Source organism: Xenia sp. Carnegie-2017, unplaced genomic scaffold (assembly GCF_021976095.1).
Source record: "Xenia sp. Carnegie-2017 unplaced genomic scaffold, XeniaSp_v1 HiC_scaffold_20, whole genome shotgun sequence".
In the NCBI taxonomy this organism is placed as follows: domain Eukaryota; kingdom Metazoa; phylum Cnidaria; class Anthozoa; order Malacalcyonacea; family Xeniidae; genus Xenia; species Xenia sp. Carnegie-2017.
This window is the reverse complement of record NW_025813483.1, coordinates 12,116,654-12,141,632: the sequence shown is the minus strand read 5'-3', so window position 1 is coordinate 12,141,632 and position 24,979 is coordinate 12,116,654. Positions and strand designations below refer to the sequence as shown.

The 24,979-nt window shown below is 35.4% G+C and overlaps 2 protein-coding genes across 4 annotated transcripts; one reads left to right on the top strand and one right to left on the bottom strand.

The window, feature by feature from the left end:
• Positions 1-454: 454 nt before the first annotated feature.
• LOC124442949 (dystrophin-like) lies at positions 455-23,012 on the bottom strand. Its single transcript, XM_046993467.1, is given in 65 exon segments — positions 455-666; positions 743-917; positions 998-1,202; positions 1,319-1,413; positions 1,499-1,523; positions 1,773-1,829; positions 1,903-1,959; positions 2,033-2,238; positions 2,321-2,599; positions 2,723-2,800; positions 2,902-2,981; positions 3,103-3,188; positions 3,272-3,476; positions 3,552-3,626; positions 3,733-3,794; positions 3,865-3,925; positions 3,993-4,200; positions 4,321-4,446; positions 4,535-4,756; positions 5,078-5,407; positions 5,595-5,775; positions 5,911-6,065; positions 6,136-6,468; positions 6,564-6,706; positions 6,831-7,083; positions 7,154-7,619; positions 7,748-7,923; positions 8,538-8,738; positions 8,879-9,001; positions 9,073-9,314; positions 9,437-9,662; positions 9,771-9,919; positions 10,266-10,437; positions 10,507-10,791; positions 11,051-11,172; positions 11,286-11,601; positions 11,996-12,121; positions 12,192-12,389; positions 12,515-12,664; positions 12,822-12,998; positions 13,128-13,448; positions 13,600-13,908; positions 13,986-14,306; positions 14,493-14,819; positions 14,982-15,118; positions 15,258-15,444; positions 15,515-15,835; positions 15,923-16,261; positions 16,656-16,811; positions 16,889-17,071; positions 17,295-17,457; positions 17,538-17,704; positions 17,774-17,918; positions 17,997-18,178; positions 18,302-18,469; positions 18,537-18,709; positions 18,882-18,950; positions 18,953-18,996; positions 19,070-19,150; positions 19,263-19,360; positions 19,965-20,057; positions 20,156-20,233; positions 20,325-20,420; positions 21,019-21,080; positions 22,805-23,012. Coding segments are annotated over 65 exon segments (11,136 nt in total). The 5' UTR covers positions 22,863-23,012; the 3' UTR covers positions 455-634.
• LOC124442951 (cystatin-A-like) lies at positions 19,848-24,683 on the top strand. 3 transcript variants are annotated; one of them, XR_006947442.1, is made up of 7 exons: positions 19,848-19,939; positions 20,339-20,490; positions 22,532-22,636; positions 22,741-22,827; positions 23,780-23,856; positions 24,019-24,138; positions 24,268-24,683. XR_006947442.1 is itself a non-coding variant. In XM_046993470.1 (5 exons), the coding sequence occupies exons 3-5, from the start codon at positions 23,785-23,787 to the stop codon at positions 24,394-24,396; spliced, it is 321 nt and encodes a 106-aa protein (XP_046849426.1). In that variant the 5' UTR covers positions 21,838-22,636; positions 22,741-22,827; positions 23,780-23,784; the 3' UTR covers positions 24,397-24,683. The 3 variants fall into 3 exon arrangements, 2 of the variants coding, with proteins under 2 accessions (XP_046849426.1, XP_046849428.1); XM_046993470.1 differs by lacking the exons at positions 19,848-19,939; positions 20,339-20,490 and having other exon boundaries at positions 21,838-22,636; XM_046993472.1 differs by lacking the exons at positions 19,848-19,939; positions 20,339-20,490; positions 22,532-22,636 and having other exon boundaries at positions 22,713-22,827.
• The last annotated feature ends 296 nt before the right edge of the window (positions 24,684-24,979 follow it).

The following is a 24,979-nucleotide window of genomic DNA, read 5'->3' as shown; positions in this document are numbered from 1 at the left end:
CAGGTTTTTTTAACATTAGCAAAGATTCGTTTGACAATAAAGACTAGAAATTGAAACATTTCTCCTATACTAGCATTTTGTCAAGCCAAGCGTTTGATAAGCCTGACAAATTTATCAAATTTCACACAGTAATACATGCATACCATTTTCACGAAATATAAAAGGAGCTCGAGAATATATATAAGAGCGATTATATACCAAAGAAGTGTTTTGCAAATATTTAACAAGAGGGGGATCTCTGATATATTTTATCACTGCTGAGCCCCCTAACATAACAAATAACTTTAACAAGAAGGGTGAGATCCCCGAGCACCTTCCCTTCCCTTCAATATACCCTTCTAAAGCAACCGCAAGCACTACCGCGGGCGCAGGTCCTACGCGCATGGGTACTTCAATCTCAGCAGAAAACATCCACCACATCTGCATGTCAAGAGAATAAAATTCACAATACTCGTAAAGAATAAATTTTGTAAATATAAACGATCTAAATATTACAAGTTTCAAAGTATGAACTACTATATCAAGGTTATATCAATACCAACATTAGAAACTAATATTTTCAAGTAGCAATGTAAAATAAAGTATTGCACCATTTAAAAAACTAAACAGTATAATCATCGTTTTTCATCACCCATCACATTTTCTTTGAACTGTCCTCAGAGGAACCTTAAAGAATATAACAATATAATAAATGAAACAAAGCAAGAGAAACGAATTGAATATCATCACGTGTTAAAGATACCTCGATCATGAGGAAAGGACGTGTTGATTTTATCCATCACCTGACGCAACTCAGGATCTTGTACACCGCCATCACCATCACTTTCACCAGCAGTAGAATCATTGTTGTAACCAGGCCTTTTCATTGATCCAGCGGAGGACGCACGTGTTATAGGTGACGTGGATTTTTCCGATGGCTAAACAGATAAATAAATAATGACAATTGCGCATGAAACAACGTGTTTTATGCGTAAAAATGGCAATTATCGATAGAAACCTGTTCCAAAAGTTGTTTCAATTTTGCTAATTGCTGTTGCAATTGTCTGTTGTGGTCTTCTAACACTTTCACACGTGACTCATGACGTGCTTTATGTTGTTGCAAAAGCTTGATCTCATCAATGACATCATTTTCACGATCTTTTTGATGACCATCACGACTTGTTGTCAATGACTTCAACTGGGAAAGTTCCTCAAGAAGAGTTCTATAACAAAAAGAAGCAAAATAAACAATTTAAAATTTTTTTAGTATAATTACATTTCATCGCAAAGCTTTCACAAACTAATCTCTTAATATACGCTGGTGGTACAATACTATTACCTATTTTCATCTTCAAGATCAGTAATAGTCTTATCCAAGTCCTCTTTCTCTTCTTCAGCCAGCTCTTTCAATATCTGAGCTGGACTTCGCGGTTGCTATGAAAATCAAGAGAAATGTTCGTTGAATAAGTGATTGTATACGATAAATTTCAACAACTACATATGTACTGTTGTGACTTACATTGGGAATAGAAGACGAGTCCAAACTAAAGACGATAAGAAAAAATATGAGAAAGTACTTTTACACACTGTTTCATTACATGAATTCTCATTTAATAAAACCCGTTCTCATTTATTTTACTTTGTAGGATTTTAAAAAATTATTAAAACAAATTTAGTAGCTTTCATATTATTTAATAATAATTAGAAATATATTTTATAACTCATCGTTACTTGTGTTAGATAACAATTAGTAAATTTAATGTTTTAGCTAAAGATAAGTTCAATTGACAAACCTTCTACAAAATTTTGCTATTAGTTTATGTTCGTCATAGATATCATTGTTTGTTTTACTACATGTTAAATCAAAGCACAATGTAAGAATCTGACAATTACAATATGTATATACTTCATTTAAGCACCAACCTCTTTCCTTTCTTCTGAGGCGTGCTGTATTCTGCAGCAGCTTCAAGATCAGCCAACCTGGAAATTGATGTAGTAATTATCGATTATTTTCTTTTAGGTTAAATTCCATAGTCACTTAATGATTTCGTACCGATTGGCGTACATTCCCAGTTTATTGTGCATATCCTGGTTATGCCCCGGGGGAGGGGAAGCTGGTGTCTCGAGATTAGCACCCTCCATGATTGTTTGAACAGGAAGATATCCAAGATGCTTTGGAGGTTTATTCTTGTATTTTCGAGGCTTCATTTTATTTTTGACAACTTTGAAGAAATCTTTGACATCCTCTGGTCCTGTTGTCTGAATTGAAAAAAACACAACTTTTATTCATAGTTGTTGTAAAAACCTTCATAAAAAAAAGACAAGTGATAAAGACTGTTACCGAAAGACAATATTGATGCATTGGATGTGTGACTAAATGATCACGTGATGTTCTCCCAGAGAAGAAACAGCTTTGGCAGAGGTCGTAGTTGAAAGACTTAAGAGATCTGAAGCGAAGACCAACAATAGGATATTCTTTACAGATTTGACATTTTGCTTCATGCTTGACGCCTTCAGAGCTTGCAAGACGATGAAGAGTAGGCAACCAAATCACGCTTTGTGGTTCCTTTGCAAGCCATTGCGAGAATTGATTTAATGTGACAGCTTCTGGTTTCTTGGCCTTAAAACAGATTAGATGTTTTACAGTATATGAATCAACGTTTTAACGATATGAATAAACGATTGAATGTAAACAAAAAAGCGAAGCACCAACCACCAAACATCCATGTATATCCTTTCTTACCCATTCAAAGCAGCTTCTTACACTCGGTTCAATGTTACTGCCACCAAATGCTGCAGCCTCGCCAAGTTGTTTAGGAATCTAACAAAAAGTAAGTCAGCTATAGAAAACGTTCTCATCTAAAGATCCTTAAAAATAACATGAACTGTACATTTTTTAAAATGACATCGAACATTAACTACCTGCAATTGATCATGAAGGAGTAATCCCATCTTTTTCGGTGACACGTGACCAGAGGAATCGGCAAAAAGATAAAAAAGATCTAAATGAAAAAGGGAAATTTGTTTGAGTAAGAACACGATCGAACTTGTAGCTAATAAGGAGGATTGAATGCACATTTTTGCATGGCGATTTATTTTTAAAACTGAAAATGAACTTCTTACGTTTATACTTCTCATCCAGTGGACCTCGAGACATGCTGATCAAACCAATCTTGAATGAAAATTCCCGAATTTTACCGATACGACCACTGACAAGAAATATCAGAAATCAAACACAAAGCGTTAGTAAAAAGTCGCCATTCAATAATCTCAAATCTAGTACACTGCTAACCTATCATAAACATTCAATATCCAGTTCAAACTGAGATCAATTGACAAAGGAATATTGACAGTCTGTCCATTGTTTCGTTCAAGTTGTTCAAAGATGGAAGTCAAAACTTTCACAATTTCTGAGACTCCAATTATGTCTTCATGAGAACCACAAAGATTGTGAGACTTGAAAGCCTCAATGACGACGTTTATGTCAACCATATCCACTACAAAAATGAATGTGAAATGTTATCTTTGTATTCCTGGAAAAAAATTATGAAAAATTACAGCAGCACACTTACATCCAACAACTTTCTGAATGCATCGTAATTTCATTGCCGTTCTATAAGAGCTCCATTTGACATCGTTTATTTCAGCTGGAATAAAAAATTCAATTACTCAATGCTTGAGCGCGAGGGGAAACGGAAGATAGAAAATAATAAATCCAAAATATGATTTCGACACAAAATTAGTCCGGCTTACCCAATTGATGATAGAGATCAGTCATTTTAGGATGATCCCATTGAGTGGTCTCTGTCTTGTGGCTAAAAAACAATGTAAACAGTAAAAACACGATGTTCATCGTGTTGAAACAAGAGAGATGATATGCCTTACTTGATGTAATATGGAACTTTGTTTGCAGAAATTGCTCTTTCCCAAGGATCAACAACGCTCACTACATAAGATCAACGATAAAGAGTCAACATGCTGAATAATAAGTGATTATGCTTCATCTTATGTACTTTGTAGGGGTCCTTGTGCGAGTTTATCTTGAATCGTATTCTCACGGTTCGACATCTTAATTTCCAGTTCTTTCCAACGACGATGCATTCCGTCAAGACGTGTCTGCCACATTGGCGGGGAAGTCACGTGATTCTTACGTAAGTTATTCTCAGTTCCATCCACGTCATCCAACATACCTTGTATGGGGGAAATGATGGTGTGGAAGTGCTAAATGTGAGAAAATATATTAAAAACATGTTCGATACACGTTTTAACCACGAGTAATTAAACAGCCTGCGATTATCTTCATCTCTGTCATGAGAAAAATGCCTATGTATATGTAGCTACCTTCATGTTATCAGCCTCGTCTTGCGCATTTTCAATGGTCACGTATGTCCATTTATTACTGTAATTCTCAGCTTCGTCAAGTTTTTGATCCAAATCATACACGTTCTTTTCCAAGAGTTTCAACAACTAAAAAACACATTTAGTGTTTATCACTTGCAACCTTTTTTAATAATTTGCTATAGTTATCTAGTATTATCTACACTAATCTACTTACTCTCAAAGCTTCTTCAAGCGTCTTTTGCCATGTTTCACTATTTTTCACTAAGATTGGCCAACGTTCTCTGATCATGTTCAATTGACTTCGGAGATTCTCGGCAAGGTGCAATCGCGATGACGATGCTGATTGAAAGGTGTCGTAATTTTCAAGATGGCGTTTCCCAGACTCCAATGCGCGATCAATAACTAAGCGTTGCATGTTCAATTTGTTTCTGAAAGCCTAGAGAAAAAGGAGGGTGCTCATTTAAGAATCTCAATCGAGATGTCACCATTTAACAAGAAATCTCGGACAATGGTCTGTTTTCACAAATTGAGCCCGTAAGGAGTGGTTTGAAGAAAAAAAAGTTCGAGATCTTATTTTTTTCGGTAATGACTACTGATATGCTATAAATTTGCATTAATGCATTAAACATTGTTAAGAAAATTTGTTTGGTATCTTGTATTGGATATCTGCCTATTTCAATTATTTCAACGAACCAAACAAATACAAAAAATGCCATTTCACTTAAAGATTGCAAAACAATGTCTTTTAATCACAGACCTGATGTGTCTCTAGTTGAACGTTGACAGTTTCAATGTCATTGCCCACTGGTTTCTGAGCCTCCAACTCCTGGATAGCTCGATTTATCCAGTCAACTATCTCTTCTAAATCGAGGAATAACTGTGTCCATTCCGTTGCGCCTCCATCGAGTTTGTGTCCAACATCAATTAACCTTGCATTGAGACTGTTCCATCGATCATTTATATCATCAAGTTTGGATTGAAGAGCAGTAAGAACCTCTCCTGATTCAAGATCACACATTACTGTCTGACCTGTCTCGTTTAGAGAAGCAAAAGTTTCTTGGTGGTTGTTAATATCCACTTCTAAAACCTACAAAGACAAACTTCAAATGTCAACTAAACATAACAATTTACGCAACCTACCAAACTGCGAAATGCTCTCGATCTTATTGAAATAAAAATGTAGAAAAGTCCACACAAGTATTGTGTATTCCAACACTGTTTTCAATGTTTGAGGATAAGCAATCAACAACAATAAATGAACACAAATTACGAACTTTTAGTTCTTCTTTCAAAGATGAGCGATCGGTGTGTTCTTCAGCTGCATCGGCCGCACTATCCAACTCAGCAATTTTTGATTCTGTTGAAGTGAGCCAAGTGAGTGCTTCAATCATGCTCTCGTGAAACTGAACAAGGCGATTCAACTGTTCTTCCAACTTGTATTTACACTCGTTACAACTATCCAATCATACATTCATATTTAGTCAAAAGATACACTTTTCAAGGTATAGACAGTATTGATTGTTAATATTGATGTTAAAAATATTAATTCTAAAACGGTTCTGAACGATTCAGTAAACATGTTTATCTTACCTTGAAGCCAGTTTGTTGTAACGTTGTGTATCACGATGTGAAGTTAACCGAATTTCACTCGGATTATGCTCGGGGAATTCTCGTATTAATTCGTTACCAACATCATCCAACCTATCTACAAGCGGTCGGCAGCTCTCGACTTCATCCACAAAATTCTGTGGCAAACAAAAAGTCATTCTGTATCATAAAGAACCACAGGGATATAAATAAAATCCAATAGCATACCTTATGATTTGTCAGTAGTTCTTCCAGTTCCGCGACAGTATTTCCAGACGCCTTCCAAATTTTCACCATTTTTTCTTCTGCCTTGGTAAGCCATGCTTCCAGATCTGTTTTGATCTGTTCATATTGTCTCCACAAATCCCACATCAGGTTTATCCGTGTTAACCATTCATTAGACTGCTGTTGGACCCTGTGCCAGTGATCCTTGAGAGACTGGACCTGTTGACGCAATATGTTCTTATGGGACTCATCGTCTGTCTCTTCCTCGAGTTTAAGACTCATTTCAGAAATATCATTCAGAAGATACTGTTTACCACGAAGTTCGTCCTCCACAGACTGTAACAACACAAACAGATCATTGATTAAATGAAAATCCTAAATGCATCTTTCAAATCATTCATGATTCATTTATTCTTATCCAGCAAACTAACCTGTTTCTGTTTGTTCGTTAATCGTTCCATTTCATCAACGTTACCAAGCATGATGCGTTGACTTTTAATGACTTCTTCAACAATAGAGAGCCAGTCATGAAGCTCTGAAACAGCTTTGTCAAACTTAGGCCATGGAGTCTTATCTGTAATAAATGGTAAAAAGTACAATTAAAAGTCGAAACAGTAATGAGAGGGATATAAAAAGGAATCAAAAATACAACAGACAATAAGAGGAGCCTAAAAATATGAAAAAACATATTTGCTTACCTTCATCAAAGTGCGAGACAAGTATATCTGGCGTTGCAAACGAAACAGTAGTTTTCTCAACAACAATCGTCATTGAAGGTTGCTCAACAAAACGAGAGATTGTTCCCCAGTCCGCATTCATTTTTCGCCACTTTTCGTGCATCGAGTTAGGAATAGCGCTAGTTGATAAAAGGCTTTCTTCTTGATACTTTTCATACTTCATGTTAACATGATCATACATCGAGCTCTTGTTGGTTAGATTCCGTTCAATTTCCTAAAATGTTCAAAAAGAAATTATAGATTGTTACCTTTGTAGCTACAAAAAAAAACACACATTAACTGACCTCTAAGAATCTGTCGTCTTTTTTTCCAAGACTTGCTTCGTTATCTATGAGATCTTTAGTGCTAGATGTCCACAAGTATAGTTTGTCGAGATCAACATTAAATTTGTTCAAGTCACTAATACGATCTTCCAAAGAATTCCGTTTATAAGGTACGGCCACTTTAATACTCTGCCATTGGGTCTCGACTGCTTCCATGCGTTTTATGACGTCTTCTTTTGACGGTTTGGATAAGATTGGTTTTGTCTGTAGACGTTGTCCTGTTTTACGTATGGAAACAACTGTTTCTTCCTTTCCAACCATTTCATATTCAATATCTTTGACACGAGCAAGTTGATGCTGCAGTCCATCAAGATCAGCGGGAGATGGATCGCGCTGAGCCAACGATACTTCCACTTCATTCATCCATTGAGTTAGATCCCGGCATTCATCAGCGAACTCCTCATACTCCATATCTTCTTCATGGAACCTAAACAAAACTTTTTGATTATCTTCATCGAATTATTGACACGGATTTTTCCAAGATACAAAATCGTCATCTAGTGTTTCATAAGCCACTGATAAACTAACTTTTTTTTGTCTAACTCCCAATCTCACCTTTCACGTCTATCCGCGATCTCTGTACAAATAATCTTCCAGCGTTTATTGAGAGAGTCAAGTTTATCACGAAGGATTTCTGCTTCAACTACACTGGAGTGTTTAATAATCTCATTCCCTGTCCTGTTTACAGCTGCTACGGTGGGTTCGTTGTCAGCAATTGCTTGCTCCAAAGGCTGAGGGAAAGAAAATGGAATGTTAACAATCGTTTTAATGTTAAAAAACAACTTATAGAAAGAATATAGGAAAATAAACGATTTTTGTGCATTGCCTAAGAAAACGTTAACAAATATTAGTTTCATGAAACATTGCTAGACATAACGTAATGTTATAGCAAGACGACATCCTACACCAATGGAAAAAGAAGCTTATGAATGTTTCAACATTATAAAATATTTTCAACTAAACTAAAGTATTTCATAAAGTCATGAAAAAATTCGTGCTCATCAAACGTTATTTGAGGAGCGCTCTGTCACTAAACTACCGTTAAACTTATTTTAAGTCATTTAATATTCTTGCCTTATTGTACTTGAATGTTTTTTCTTTAAGTATCCGATCGAGCATTCACGAAATATGTGAAATTCTTAACACAACTTTGCAATTCGATACGTCATATTTTATAACGTAATTATAAAGATAATTCCTTCCTAGTATAGAGTTACTATCATTAATCGTGTCTTTCCTTTTGATTGATGACTGAAACATTTTTCAAACGAAACGACCAGATGGTTTTTGATGTTTAAAAGCAAAGGGCAGCAACGTAATTAACAATTTATAGTATAGCACAAACCCCTTGTTCTTGCTTAGCTCGATCAATGTCAAGATCTCCGGAAGGCAGTTTGCTCTCTCGGATAATCTTTTCAGCACTATTTATCCAAGACGTAAGATCATTAATATCTCTATGGAAAGTCTGCCAGATCTGAACTGCATTTTCCCAGCGTGCTTTGCGAGTTTTGAATTCTCGATTCAGCTTACTCCAGCGAGATTGAACCTGAACAACAAATATCATAAAAAGTTTTTATTTTTTTAATGTTTCAAATTTCTTATTGCAGCATTCACAAACTCCGCTCCGAGAAAACCGTTGTATTGATCAAGATAAGAAAAATATGAACAAGTTTTATTATTTTTCACCTTATCTAATGCTTGCTCAATCGCCTCAGCTTCTTTACCCGAGCAGTCCTGGACTTCAGTCTCGCTGCGGTCAAAGATAGAGTCCACTTCAGGACGAAGAGTATCAATATCAACACCAATTTTCTACAACAGACAAACAATGTTGAAAGCAATGAAGACGAGTTTTGAAGATGAAAAGGAGAATTTTCCCCAACCATGATTTTATCTTCTTGTTTGGCAAAATCTTCATAATCGCCACCATGAAGTTCAGAGGATACAAGATCATTTTCAATGGCACGGATTTTCTCGAACACTCGTTTGATCTCATCAACATATTTCCATCCAGGTGACATACGTAGGCCAGCGTCAACCTCATCAGGTTGTTCTTTTGGAGCAGTGTATTCACGCCACGAAACTGTCAGCAATCTATGACGACCCATCATTGCATCTTCTGCTTCTGTATTTTAAGTAAGTCTAATTAAGTTAAGCTTGTATTTTCGATAGGTTTCTACTACTCTACTTTTGTAACAAGAGATATGTTAAAACATATAGTTTTCATACAAATTATATAATCTTCACCTTTGGGTTCTGCTTTTCCAGCACATTTTATATCACCAAGAATTGATCCTTCATCTTTGCTGAGCAGACTGTAACAGCCGAATAGGTAAACATCGCCAGTAATACGATCTTGCACCGAGACACTACGAAGTTTCCACGAAGGATCAGGTCCCGTGTTATCGTGCCATATTCTGAGTTTCTCAATCACACCAACAGAAGGAATGCCGGATAGGGTAAAGACATCGACCTTGTCGTTGAAAACAAAAAAAAGTTCAATTAAGACAAAAAGGGATATTTTCTATAACACTAGAAATTTAGAGAGATATTCTGATAATATCTACACATATATATATACCTGCCCTGGTTGAAACTGTACATCGTTGGTTTCAGACTTTCGCAACTGTACTGGATCTGTTTCTCCTTTGTTTCCAAATAATTTCATGTAAACATTAGCTTTAGTTCCAGAATCTTTGTCGTCTCCAGTATAAATACAAATTTTATAACCTGTAAAACGAAGCAACAACACATGTCAATCTGTCAGAAACAGGATTGGACTATAAACGCCACTGGACTATCAACAGCAGTGGAAAATAAACAGAACTGGACAATAAAAGGGACCGGACTATAAACGGTATTGGACTATCAACAGCACTGGACAGTAAACAGAGCTTGACTATAAACAGGATTGGACTATAAACGCCACTGGACTATCAAAAGCACTGGACAATAAACAGAATTGGACATTAAACGGGACCGGACTATAAACGGTATTGGACCATAAACAGGACTGAACTATAAAAAGACTAACTATAAACAAAACTGAATTATCATTTCTTTATCAAAAAATAACCTTGAGGTTTTTTAAACTCGTTGAAGCGGTTACTAATCAACTGTAATTTCTTGCGCATGGTCACAAAATCTTTCTCGGGCATATTATCAACTCCACGTTCTTGAAGGTCATCCACTTTCTTCTCCACAATTTCCAACACCTCTTCGTGAAGTTCGTCATCATTCAATGCGCTCTGGAAGCACGGTAAAAAATATTTAGTTCGTCATAAAAGGATTGTGGGAAAAGATAAATTTTGAAGAACCTTGTGAGACTCTGGTTGAACGTATCTTAGTTGTTTATCCATGTAATTTATCCATAGTTTAGTACTGGGAACGTTACTTCTAAACTGGTACCATTGAGGATTAATTATCACGATTTTCCTGCTGTAAGTATCACACAGCTGTAACCATTGAGCAGATAGCTTCAATAACTCCTCTCGAACTTCGCGTTTTTTAGATTGGTCAGGTTCACGATCAACAACCGCACGACCCTCGGACAAAACACGGTCTATCTTCGGGCTTAGGCCATCCAGACGGAGATTTATTGTCTGGGGAAAGTTAATACGGAATAAAACAAGTTAAAAATCATCACACTCGTAAATTTGTGAATGTTTATCTTACTGACGTCTGGCTGGAAATTTTAGTTCATGTTTTACGAAATACTATTAATCAACATGTATATTTTTTACTTCTTAATGATTTTTTTGGACTGGGTGTGGTAGTATAGATGGGAGTCGAATATCAAATCTCGAGTAGCGATTTGTAAACACAGTATCTTAATCATTACGTTTAATGTATTCTACACACCTTAATTTTCTGTTTGATTTCGTCATCATGTTTGGCTCTTGGTGTCACCTTTATCGTTTCAGTGATTTCTTGAATTGTACGAATCTCGATTAAAATCTCTCGTATTGAACGACCAACGTCGTCTGAAATAAACGACAATAAATTACGTTAAATGAAGTAGGAAAACACACGAACCTTTCTGTATTTTATACTTCAGGACAAAACGTTTGAATCATTATTGTTACTAACTTATTACCAATATTCTTATGGGGTACAACTTCATCTGTACTCCACCATAAATCATCCGAGGAGGAGTCTGGTGCCGAGCTTTGTACAGCAATCATTTTAGTCATTGTAACACCTTCATCAACAGGTTGTTCTCCTTTCTGTTCTTTATGAGATCTCAAAGCGTACTCTAACTCCTTCATTTTGATTTGAATATTGTCCCATCGCCGTTCGAGAAGACGGCGGTAAGGCTCCATCATGTTTGTTCCTGATTTCACGAAATCCATGCTGTGAGATTTCATTTCGTCGAACTTTTGTTCTTTAGTCTCCACATCCAGTTTAATGTTCTACAGAAACAATGATTTCAATTATATACAAACGAATGGCGATATTTAGCAGCGTCAAGCATTGACCTGAATATAACTGGTGGAGGCAAGCAATTAAACTAGTCATAATCTTTCCATGCCCTGACCAAAAAAGTTCAGTGAGCTAAAATGCGTGACTTTACCTCCAGAATTTGGCTTCATGCAAAAACAGGCATGTTTATCAGAAGATAGCCTTCCCGTCATATATTTAATTCAATAGAGCCAACAATTATACGAAAAAACCTTTTGATAGGTTCATACAGAGAAAAGAATTTGATGAGAAGATTCAAAAACCTCAACAAAATTTGATCCCTCAAAAATCACTATCCACAACAGACGTAAAAAAAGATTGTCTGTAATATTTACTACTACTTACGTTAAACTCTCTTTTCGCCTCAATGAAATTGTTTTCTATTTCATTTCTATCCAATTCTGCAAGAGCTTTATCAACACCTTCGACCCAAACCTTGAGTTCTTCAACGATCTTTTCGAAATCTGTTACCTGTATATTAATGACGCAGAGTCATCCAAGAGATACCATATAAGGATTGAGTTTTATAGACCATATGTACCTGTTTCTTTTGATGTTGCAAAGTCGTTTGTCGTTTCTCAGCCAATGAGCTCAAGTCTTCCCATAGTTCATTCACGTGATTTATACGATCTTCAAGGTTGTCCAATTGAGCAGTTTCCGAAAGGTCGACAAGTTCACGACCTTTCTGAGAAACGCTCTGAACCTCTGCCATTTTTCGCGTCAATTGATGGATAAGATTCTATCAAAAACAATCATTCCAAAAATTAAAATTTTTAAGTTTCTGCAAAACTGTTCAATAAACACGACGCAATTTTTAAAATATACTTAAAAACACGACAAGACAAAGGAGAACATCGCTTTCACCTTATTCCAAACGAGTTCTGCATCAACATCAGAAGGAAATCCTCCTTGAATCTTTCTGTTCAGTTCCAGTGATGTATCTTTTAACCATCTCTCGATCTCATACAAGTTGTTCTCAACATCCTCCGACAACTCAAGTGCTTCAGTAAATTCCTGAAATTTGAGTGGATATAAAATTGAGTGGATATAGTCGAAACATTAAACTAGTATGTAATATTGTAAAAAGAAAAAATTAAGGTAACATGTGTTTAAACTACTGTAAAGTTAATATTGGTAAAATGAATCTTGAATGATGCATATATGTAGTAACCTTTTCTTTTTTGTAAAGCTTTTTCTCCATCTCACCATGCTGTACAACAACTTCATCAATACGCTTCTGAATTTCGGATTTCTTGGAAGCATCAGGGATGCCGGCAATGATTTTGTGACCTGTCTTAGAGAATGTCTCAATGGTTTTCTTCAACTCCTTGTTATCGTCTTGAAGTTGCTAAAAGAGAAACAAATTATCAGAGCTGTATACGTAGTTTACGTAATTTTATTAAGACGATGAATTTATACTCTAGTTTCATCATGGGCACATAATGCGAGTTTTTACGACAACATGCAACAGTCGTACTTTGCATTCATTCAGCTGTTTCCTGATCTCTGCTGGTTCAGATGACGTTAATCGTATTTTCTTCAAGCGTCTTGCAATACCATCAATAGATGACAATATCTGTCCATGATAAAATGCGAACTCTGATTCCATTTCACGCGAAGGTCGAGATTTCAATTCCTCAAACTTGGTTTTCATTAACTTCCATTGCACGTGAACATCTTCCATTGCACCGTTCACTTCTTTCTGCTGTTTCTCTGATGCGTTTGCCATTAATTCGCGATTTTGTTTTTCCAAACTTTCCAACATTTTTTCATGTTCGACAAAGCCTGCCTTCAACTCCTATGGGAAAGTAAAATCAGTTTGAAATAACGCGCAGAGAGGTGGTAAAAGAGGTGGTAATGGAGTTGGTCTTTACCATAGTAGACATAAACATACAAAGTCGCTGAATCATTGACTGCCAATGAAAATACATAAATCAAGTAGTGCTTACGTCAATTGTAGCAATGTCTACAGGCTCGCTACTGTCCAGCCGTCTTTCAATCATCTGAATAGTTTTCGTTATCCATATCTTAATCAACCCAATATCTTTCTTCGACTTCTCACGGCGACCAAGCTCTTCTTCAAGGATTTGTTCTATTTTCTTTACTCGTTCCTTAAGATCACTTAAAAGAGTCTGATACTCTTGTAGACGTTGTTTGACAGTTACCATAGCAACCTTTTTAGTAATCAACTGCTGACCAAGTGCACCCGGTGATGACGGGCCCTCCTCGTCGAGTTCTGCCATGCGACGCTGCAACGTCTAAAAAATTAAAATATAGAAAGTCGATAAAAGTGTCGCCTTTGAAGGTATTTGGTAATTTCTTTACGTATATTCACCTCAAGAGATTTTTCCATAATTACATCATCTTTGCCCACTGATTCATAACAAGCCTGTACGTCCTTCTGAATCTCCCCAATCCTCTCAGTTTCTCTATCAATAGCACGGTCAAATGTTTTTATTTCCGATTGCAGCTTAAGAACCTCTTGTTGTTTCTTGTTTAATAAAGTCTTTAGTTCAGTCCAATCTGTATTAAACTTCTTGATCCTTTCACGAAGATTTGTAGCAGCAGTTTTATCCGATCTTGCAATGATTTTGTTTGCAGTTGTGTTGATGCTGGCAACCGCTGAGTTATTCTTGCTTACTTCATGCAAAACTTCCTGTAATGTCCACGTCAAATATTTAAAACCGACAACTTCAATAAACTATAAATTAAAACTGTTCCGACGAGCACAAAAAACAACTTTAATTTTTAAAAAGTGTGTGGATTAAAAAACCACATACTAGATTGTGCTCATTAAATATTCATACAGTACGAGTAAAAACAGTGATCTTGCTGTTCGTACCTTGTAGTGATCCAATCTCTCTTGGGTTACGTCAGCATGCTGCAAAGTACTTTCATCGTCTTCGATACCTGCTCGCGCATGTTTCATCCACGTGACTATTGTTTTGATGTCTTGGTCGAGTTTTTCAGCATCGTTGAGAGCCTTGGAAAGTTTCTCTTTCTGTTCGTTCGACTGCTTAACAGCGACCGCCCAGTTTGTCTTGAGTTCTGCCAGCTGTTTCTTCACCTTGGCAACGTAAGATGGCTCGGATTTGTTGGTGATGTAGGTACCAGTCTCTTGAAGCGAATCCATCTTTCGCTGAAGTTTACCAATATCGCCTTGTAACGCCTAAGAAATAAATACCATTGTTATTATGAGTGGTTTTGGTATTATCAATCCTATAGTGGCGACCGCTGCTCATGAGCAAAAATTGCGAAGCTAATGGAAACTCAGTGGAAAAAAACTTTGACCGACATATAGAGAATTAACATCAAACTTTTCACAACAAACCTCACACTGGTCCAGCTGTAACTCCAGCGATTCAGGATCCCCATCGATAACTTGCTCCTGAATAAAACTCTCGACATCACGAATCCATTTCATTAAGCCAGCAATCTCGCTCTGAAATTGTCGAGTTTGATTGATACCTGAAAAACAACGTGATAATCTCACTTAAGATTATCCAAAATAATCCGAGACAAGATAATCCATGACGAGATACTTAAGAAAATGAATCTATGAATCGAAGAAAAAAGATCTTAAAATATGTCAAGTACACATAACTACCTTTAGCTATTTGATTTTGACGTTTTTCCAACAGCAATATCACTTCCTTATATTTGTCATTGAGTGCAGTCAAACTACGCCGCAGTTGTTCAGCCTTTGGTTTAGTTAAAGATTTCACAATTTTATCAGCGTTATTGTTCAAATTGTCCAATGTCTTTTGATTTGATTTCACTTCAGACTCCATGTTCTATAATAATCAATAAAAAATTACTTATCTACCTTCCTCAACAGCAACACAAATCACTCGAACAACTTACTCTAACAGTCGATAATTGCTCCTCTAACTTCGCTGTTTCAGTGAGTTTAAATTCAACTGTTAATTTTTCTTCAATATCTTTTAGACGCTTCAATAATTCATCCATCGTATCACGATACTGTTGTGGTGGACCAGATTCCAAAGCGACATTTAGCGTTTTTGTTTTGTTTGCCATTAAGGTAAGAACATTGGACCATTTTTCTTTAAATCGAGTCATTTTTCTTTCAACCTCTTCCGATCTCTCATTTTCCTCTAGATCAGAATATTTTGCAGTCAAATCATCGAGCTCCTTCTGTTTTGAAAGAAGCTCCTCTTCTCTTCGCTAAAAAATGTACATCAACAAATTACAAAAAAAACAGGATGAAGAAAACGTAAGGAGGGAGATTTTCAAACTAGATGATTTTCTAACCTTAATGATTTTCTTCTGTTCTTGTATTCTCAACTCGTCGTCAGGAATCTGTCCCATACGATCAAGTTCCTTTTCGGCCTCAATAATAATCACTTCAAGAGTTGTAATGATCTCAATGATATAACTGACTTTCTGGTCTTTCGTAGCTTGATTTAATCGATTTTTTCTTTCGTCTAGTAAACTACACAATTTCTCCCAACGAGAATTAAAGTCTGCCAATAATTGTTCCACAGTCGTTGCGCGATAAGAAACACTCTTGGTTTCAGCAATTATCTCTTTGGCTTTGTTTATTACTTTGGTAATGCTTGTCTTACGTTTCTTTACGGCGTTGTCTAATGACTACATGGAAAAATAGGTTTGTAAAACATCAAAAAAGCTGTAAATAAGTCCATGTCGATCATCATTATGAAAGTGAACCCTGGCCATTACACAGCAAGTATCAAAACAAGAAGAACTTCAGAAGAAAAGCAGAAAGCTTTTGTGCTCGTAACAAAGATATGTACGTACGTAGCCAACAATACTTTATGAAAACTGTCAACTTAGCACAATGATAGCCACTGAAATTATCACAATACGTCAATTTCTACAGGTCTTCTTTTTTGGAGAGAAGGACAGGGGGGGTTGATAACAACAACTATATTTATTAACGGTTTGTTCAATGAGAAAATCACCTAATTATATTGAAGTAACCAAATAGAACTTTGTATTATTTTCTAAGGATGAATAAGACAACCTGAATAAGTTCTTTCTTTTCTTCAAGCTCTTTTGAAGAAACTTTAGTTGGTTCAGCCATTGGTGAATTAAGTAAAGTCTGAGTATCTTTCATCCACTGTACACTATCATCAATTTCTTTTTTCAATTGAGTCAGTTTTATGTCAAGTCCTTTCAACTAAAAAACAACATTTCATCATTTAGCTTCGTGTTTAAAACAATACTAAGATATAAATGCAACAATTGTCATCATACCAGTGATATACGTTGAGTGACTTGAGATGTAAGAGCATTCCATCTTTCATTGAAATCCTCCATCTGATCTTGTATCTGTTTAACTGAAGCAGAATCTTCATCGACATTTTCGGCAACTTTTTGAGCAGCATCGTTGAAATCTTGGAAAGACGTCTGTTGTTTAGCCATCTCTAGTTCTAATCTCTACAGAAACAACGCCAACACAATCAAAAGAAGTCATCAATTTTTACTTCCGGATAGTTTTGCCCCCTCCCCTTTACATTTGAAATGAACAGGCCTCTATACTGGTCCTAGCCTATTTCCTGTAACTATAATGAAGACAATATTTATTGAGGTAAACACAAGTTATGACGTCGTAGTTCATTCTATTACAACGATCACCATTACAAAAAAAAACCAAACAAACCTGCAGTTGTTTTATTGTTTTGTGAACATTATCAATGTCACTTGCGTCAATCTTGTTCATTTCGTTAACTTCTTGTTCTTTCGATGTTAGCCATTCATTTAGACGACTTTCTTCGACTAAATATTGTTGCCAACTCATCTGCAACACTTGCAATAGTTCCCATCTTCAAACAAAAAAAGAGAACGAAATATCTCAACTGTCAACATATCCATTACTACTCTTCAAAGTAATTGCTAGCTTCACCTTTCCTCGGTCCATTTACAAACACTCGACCATCTCTCCCCTAGTATCCCCAACTGTTCCTCAAGTTCAGCTGTGGCATTATCATTAGCATTGTCATCAACTACGACAACCATATGGGTCAGTGAATTCACTTTCTGTTGTTGTGCTTCAAGGTCTTCTTGGAAACGCTACAAGATTACAAATGTTGTATTGAGTTTTCAAGTAAGAACTCATATGACTCTCAATTTCGCCATTACCTTGTGATCTTCAATTTGTCGTTGAACAGTTTCAGTATCAGAGCCAACATGAGCACTGCCTTCAATTTTAGCCTCAGCAGATGTGAGCCACGACGCTAGCTCATCGATTTGTTTCTGCTGTAAATCCATCAATTGCTCATGTAACCTAGAGAATATAAAGAAAACAACATGACAAACAGATAAAAACAACACTTACATCGCAGAGTTAAAAAAAATGTCTTACTTGCTTTGTCGATCCATAGCAGCCAGCCTCAATGCCTCCCAACGATCATTCAACATGATCATTTGCTCTCTAATCTGATGTTCTTCCTTCTCTCCAACTAATGCTTCACTAATCAATTGGTTTCCAAACTCCAACACGCTGCCAATGTTTGACTGATGATTGGTCAAGTCAATCATGAAGTACTACAGAAACATTGATAAACAATCATGCAATAAACATCTTCTACCGTAAGCGTTCCATCTCTCAAATATACCAAGTTAGTCCCTTCATTTTGATCTCCATCTATAATTACCATTTCCAATTACCTCATGATCATGAAACTGATCCTTCACAACATCGACATCATCTGAGATCTTTGCTTGACTGTTCAACTGTTTCTCTGCTTTCTCTAGCCATGCAAGAACTTCAGTCAATGTCTCGTTATAATCCTCCCATTCTCCAATTGATGATGTTGTCTCTTCGCCGGGTTCCGCCTACAGACGATTTCAAAAATTTTAGATCCACGGCGAATTGGAATTAAAGTAGTGTAAAACTTTATACCTCGTATTTGCTTTGAGAAACTTTGATCAAACGAGAGCTCTGTATAGTTTCTGTCGAGGTGCTGCTCAGTTCACTGGAATCCTCCAAAACGATCTCTTTGTGAGGGAGTGTATCAAACAATGCTGTTAAATACATCATGATTGATTTCTTGTCCGGCTGGTCTCTGTCAACATCTACAAAAAAATTCGTATTACATGAAGTGAGGTGTAGTATTGTATTTATTTTCATTAGAACTTTTTTCAAAATTTAATTAAGTCCTTTATGATGTCATACAAACGCAGCTCCATAGTCACACGTATTTTGTTTACACTAATTTTAAATCCCAATTCAACTCTTTCAACGAACCTTCTGGTTCCAGTAACATTCCTACGCCAAGATGTGTATGAGCAACTTTGAACGCATGCTCAAGATTTCCACGGAGCTGTTTCTTAGTAACGGCTTATAGTCAAACAGATCAGGTCTGAATAAAAAATCGAGAACGAGTGAGAGGATCACGAGGGATATTTAGTGGATCATTAAAACATGTAGAAAACCTGTGACGATGAATGAGAGCATTAAATGCAAGTCCATTTCTCCAACTTGTTGTTAAGTTAACTACGTTTACACCTTCGTAACTAAACAATAAAAAATCACCATGAAGCTAATGAACGACGAGTCTATGAAATGTTAATATTGATGCTGTGCGGTATGGAGCTAGCCAAACATGAATAGAAAAAAACATTTCACCCTTTAGTTGATTGTTTGCACCAAGCAAGAAGTGTCTTTTCAACTTTAGACATATCTTGTACATAATCACCAACAACCTCACGCAGAACATCGCTCACCTAAAATAAAATTGTCTTAATTGAAACAGGGAACAAATATCACATATCATAAGGATAGCACATTAGCCACAGGTCATTAACCATCAATCTTATGAAAAACATGTAAAAGTCAATCGATAAACTGTCACGGTCTGAGCATCATAAAGCAAGAAAACATAAAACAGGCAACACATCTTCAAACAGAATAAGTTTACAATACAACATATCATCATAAATCGTTCTCATCAAAAGACCTCACAAAACGAATCATACAACCATTGCTGAAGTAAAATCATAACATATATCGAAAAAGTTTGCATACGTTTACAAATGCCGAAGCCATATAGCGTTAGATAGTGGCGGAAAAAGCTAGACACGCGAGCAGATAACATTGAAACATTCATATGTAGCTATTTTCATTGAAACACTATTGAGCAAAAGAATTGCACAGTGGGAGACAACATGATTTTCACACATTTTATAAATAACTTGGCGCCTGTGCAACAACACTACGTAGATTACTACGCATGTAGCTATGTTGAAAAAAAACAGCATACATGTGAAGACAAATTGTTGGATGTGGATGATGAACTCGAAGCGGTAAAGAATAGCACAAAATAATTACCTGATAATGTGAAATAATGCACCACAATAACGCTAGCGTCAGTTTAGGATTGCCGTTGACAATGTCGTCATTACGAATGTTAACAAGTTTAACCTAAAAACATACATAGCAGAAATGTGCGGTAAATTCTAAACTGCCATAAGCAATTCACTATAGCAAGAGGTAATTTTCCATTCATTTTTCATATTTACCTTTTGTGAAGCAAGGAAATTCAATGCATGACCAACATTGTTAAGATGATGAACTCTCAATCGTCCTTTTTCTCGTTTCTACAAAACAAAAAAATTATAATATTTTTACAATCAACTTACAAACAATGAAGTGTATTTCATTGTTACGATGACATAAACTACTACTTACAACTTTTGTTCCAGTTAAAATTTCGAGAAGAAGAATGAGTTTGGTGCCATCTCGAAGATCTTTGAAAATATCCTTCACTTCAGCGTTCGCACGAGCCTGAAAGAGTGAAAGTTTATACAGTCAATCAAGTAAACAGTGAATGTTGATTGAAAGGTCGGAGAGTGAGGTTAGGTGAGGAATTTTTTCCAAAAATTACTATAAGGGACACGACTGGGACAGTTGGGAATAATTAAAGGATATAAGAACAACCAGGGGATGTCTAGGTAAAATGGAATGGAGTGTTGAATTTATTGAAAAAAACAAAGGCCCTAAATGATAATTGGGTTCGAATACAACTTAAAGGTGATATTAAAGTAACAAGAAATGTCTCAACAACAAGGGCAAACATCTCCTAAAAAACTGAGGGTTCTACATTTTCATGGGGACCATTGTAATGTCATTACTTGATAGAATAGCTCATAATTTTAGCTGAACCAGCTTTTTCACACTCGATTAGTTTCTATACCAACATATTATACATATTTCACAAAGATGGGGCGTGTCCCACACCCCTAATGTGCACCCCTGCTTGTGAAGGGACAAAGACACATTCTTGTACAAGTTACTAGAGACAAAGACACATTTTGGTGAAGTTGAACAATGAGCATAAGTATAGGTGATAATTCTGGTTAAAACAAAAATAACATTTACATACCTTGCTAAACTGTATGTTTAACCATTTTGTAAAGGTCTTCTTTTGGGTACCCTCTTGTTCACCTTAATACAAAGATTGCATTTCAACAGAGTAGTCTCGGGTTAAAACAATCATCAACATATAGAAAATATAATTGTATTTAACCATTGATTATTTGGACAATATTTATAAACTCAAGGAGAGAATATGTAATAAAAGAAAAATATTCTTCAAGACAATGAAGAGTAAAAGATGTGTTTAAGTCAAAATAAGAAATGTCATGATGTAGGTGAGAGTTTTTCACCATAAATTTTGTTGGAAATGGTTGTACATCAAATAATAATATACATATATACTTATGCAATTTCCCAAGATGAAAAGCAGCTTGAAAGCTTAAACACCTCATGCAAAGCATTTAGACACAAAAATACCTTTATAGGATTCCATTTACTAAAACGTAGCAAGAAAATCACCCTTTCAAGTGAACAGTCTCGTCAAATTAAAGCTTGAGTATGTAAAATCTCAAATTACAATCACAACAAGGTTTGATAACCAACAGGAATAACTATTTTGTGAATACAAAACTTTTGATCCAAAATATGAGTAAGGAGAAGTATGATGATTAATCCAAATGAATCATGTAATCAGTAGTGTTGATGTTGAAGAGCAAAGCAAAACAGAAATGGTCACTTAATAGCTTTCATGATAACAGAGAGTAGTATTTCCTCTCAGGAGGTGGTACTAATGAAATATTGCTGTTCATTGGCTTATTTTTAATATTATAACACCCCTTACTTTCATTTTATATTATATTTTCAAATATTTTCTCTATACGAACGATATTGCTACAGGAAGAAATCGGAATATATTTTATTGAGGTGAATTGTGAGACGGAGAATTCTAATTATGCATTCATTAATACAATCACGATTCTGGAAATATGAAAGAATTCGCCGCGTGAATATTTTCCATTTTTGAAAGTCGTGTTAAAATGTTGGCATCAATAAAACATTGTGAAAAGCATCAACATGGATTACTTGGTTATTGTTTCATGAACGGAACATTTTTAATCACCACCTGTTAGCAAAGAAATATTTCGAGTATGCAAGATCAAATGTGATATGGAATCGACTTTGATCAATAAACAAAACCACATTTTAATCATAAAGCAAGAAATGGTTATGAATTTGCATTGCATACAGCAAAATGACTCTAAGCAACAACAACATGATACCATCCTAACATTTTCAATACTAAACTCTGGTTTAGTAAACTCAGGCTATGAAAGACAATTCTGATTATAATTCTGATTAGTTACGCCTATGCTATGTGACGCGAGTTAATAAGTGTTGAGATATTGTTTAAGGTTAAGTTGCCCCAGTTGGAGGTATACTTCTTCATCACATAAACTAATTATACTGTATACTTTAGCAACGATTTATAATTAAATACATTATATACAATAATTTTGAAACATTTTGCAAAAATATCGCCGAAGGCAACAACGATAGACTTAGTATACAATTTCCGACAGAAAAATACTGGCCCAAATAACTAATGAATGACAGGGATAATGGGAAAATGCCCTATTTTCTGCGTTGAGAGCTCTAAATATCCAAAGGTCACAAAGGTACAAAAGGTACAGGAAAAATATATTGTAGTTTTCAAGGAAATAATGCCCTCTGACAGTATCAGCTAAGTGTAAACAAAACACTTAAGGACGTTCTATAATTTTGTGTTTAGATTATGAAATGTATACGGTCAGTAGAGGGATGTTTAACATCCTTAAAAATGGTTTGACACTCACCTGACTTTGTCTTTATTTTAAGGGTAAGTTCGTCGACTCCTGAATATGCTTTACTCATTTTTATTCACTTTTCCTGAATCAAAGCAAATCAATGAACTCCATAAATATTTTACAAGTTTTCCACTTTGTTTATAAGTATTATAAGAAATTTGAATTGAAATAGTTAGACAGCACGTTCAGGTTGCCACGCGCTTTTGCTAGAAGATGCTTGTGTATTTCCTAACTTTGTGTTCGTCACGGACGAGCAGAGTACTATAATTATCATATCAACCTGTGACAGAGCTTTTCTCACGCTAACAAATACATTAACAATGAGACCAGGTAAATTTGGAGACAAGAAAATATTTCAAATATAATTTGAGGTTTTTGAATGAAAAAAAACAAAATAAAACCATTATGAATAGAAAATTTTGAAGAAAATGGCATTCATTTGAATTGCTCTTTTAATTGTTTTTCCGATATTGACACGATCAACATACGACAGTTGCCGATGATTCGAAATGAAAAATACAACTTAACACCTCATTAAAAAAACATTTTATGGATTGAAAGCTGAGAAATATTGTACCGCAAACTTTGTGATGAATATATTTAAATACCTAAATTTCAAAACTACTTTTTTAAAAAACTTTTTATAAGTGACTAAAATAAAATTCAAAACTTTCATAATCAGTTGTGATATAAAAAAAGGCTATTTGAAAATTGCCATCTTTTTAACATTTCTTTTGTAAATCACGGATTCGCCTCTCATTAGTAAGGGAAACGCTTTTCTATCGCTCTTTATTCCCATGCTAGTATTGTAAAGACAAGGCTTGCATAGTCTCGTCTTCCTTCCTGTAACGATAAAAATGAATAGTAATATGAGCGAAACTAATATCGTAATACTCTTAAAGCACGAAAGTTTATAGCAAAAAGCCATTATTCGAAACGAACTCGCCGCCAGCTCAACTATTGTAGCATTCTTAAAAATTTCAGTAAAAATGGTTGTTGACCCTTGGTGGATCAGTGAATCAAGGCCAACTGACAGAGATATTCAGAAAATTTGCAATAAGGTAAAACACCTCTATCCTATTTTTTGTCATAGGATCTAATAACATACTTGTGCTTTGAAAAAGCATACAGAACTTTAATTTTTCTCTATTAGCGTTTCGTCTTCATAAAACCCAGGTAAAAAAGACTTTCAATGACGTTTTCATTATATTAATAATGTTAAGGTTAGACCTGTCGCTGAATACACAGCAGAAAAGGCAAAAAAATGCAAAGTTCCATTTCCAAGATTTGTTGCAATTGAATATAAAACACAACTGGAACATGGGACAAAATACTTTGTTAAGGTAAAATGTCGGTCTTATGTTTCTTTGTCACATCAATTTCATTGAAAAATATTTAGATTTCTCTTAGTTTTCATGTAGCTGGAACAAAGACCTATGTGGCATAACTTAGCTACTAAAATTTATATACAGGTTGATGCTGGAGTGTGTTTTGTTCATCTCTGCATTCATCAAGACTACGAATGTGGCGGAGGAAGGATAAAACTCGAAAAAATGTTAGTGAATTTAGACGAAGATCATCCATTGGAGTATTTCGATTAAAACTTTGCCACAATAGCTATAACAGCACTTAGCTGAAAATATCATCATTATCTTACACGTATTTGCTTTTAATACTTGGACCACCTAACGTCTTTTGTACATTTCAAGCAGTTTGTCAAAGAAACGATCGATTCAGTGACATATATATGTTTCTCAGTTTTATACATTTATTTCTAATCATAGTTGCGTGCTCTATATAAATAATATTATAGATAAATGTAAATCGTTTTGTGTCATTTTTACTTCTTTATGACTTGTTTTTCGTGATAAAAATTTTTCCTGCCCAAGTTTTGGATGTTTTTGATCTTTCTGTATTTCATTATGTATGCCGATATTTTGAATTGTTACGTTCATGGCCTCTTGCCTTCAAATTACAGCTGGAAGATTTCTTACATTTAGTTACAGCAAATAGAAAACGACTAATTTTTAAAATAAATTACAATAGCATATTTGCAGATAGTTTTTAGCAGTTTTTCGTCTTCGTTTTTGCAACATATGCCAGTTAGACTGCGGTGTTGTTTTCATCTAATCATTTCCAACTGCGACATAAAATAGCCAAAAGATGCCGATGAATCTAATATTT

Excerpts from the sequence above, each read along its gene's own strand:
- LOC124442951 (XM_046993470.1), top strand. The coding sequence starts at position 23,785 with ATGGTTGTTGACCCTTGGTGGATCAGTGAATCAAGGCCAACTGACAGA. Across the intron at positions 23,857-24,018 it reads TTCAGAAAATTTGCAATAAG|GTTAGACCTGTCGCTGAATA; the intron begins GTAAAACACCTC and ends AATAATGTTAAG. Across the intron at positions 24,139-24,267 it reads GGACAAAATACTTTGTTAAG|GTTGATGCTGGAGTGTGTTT; the intron begins GTAAAATGTCGG and ends ATTTATATACAG.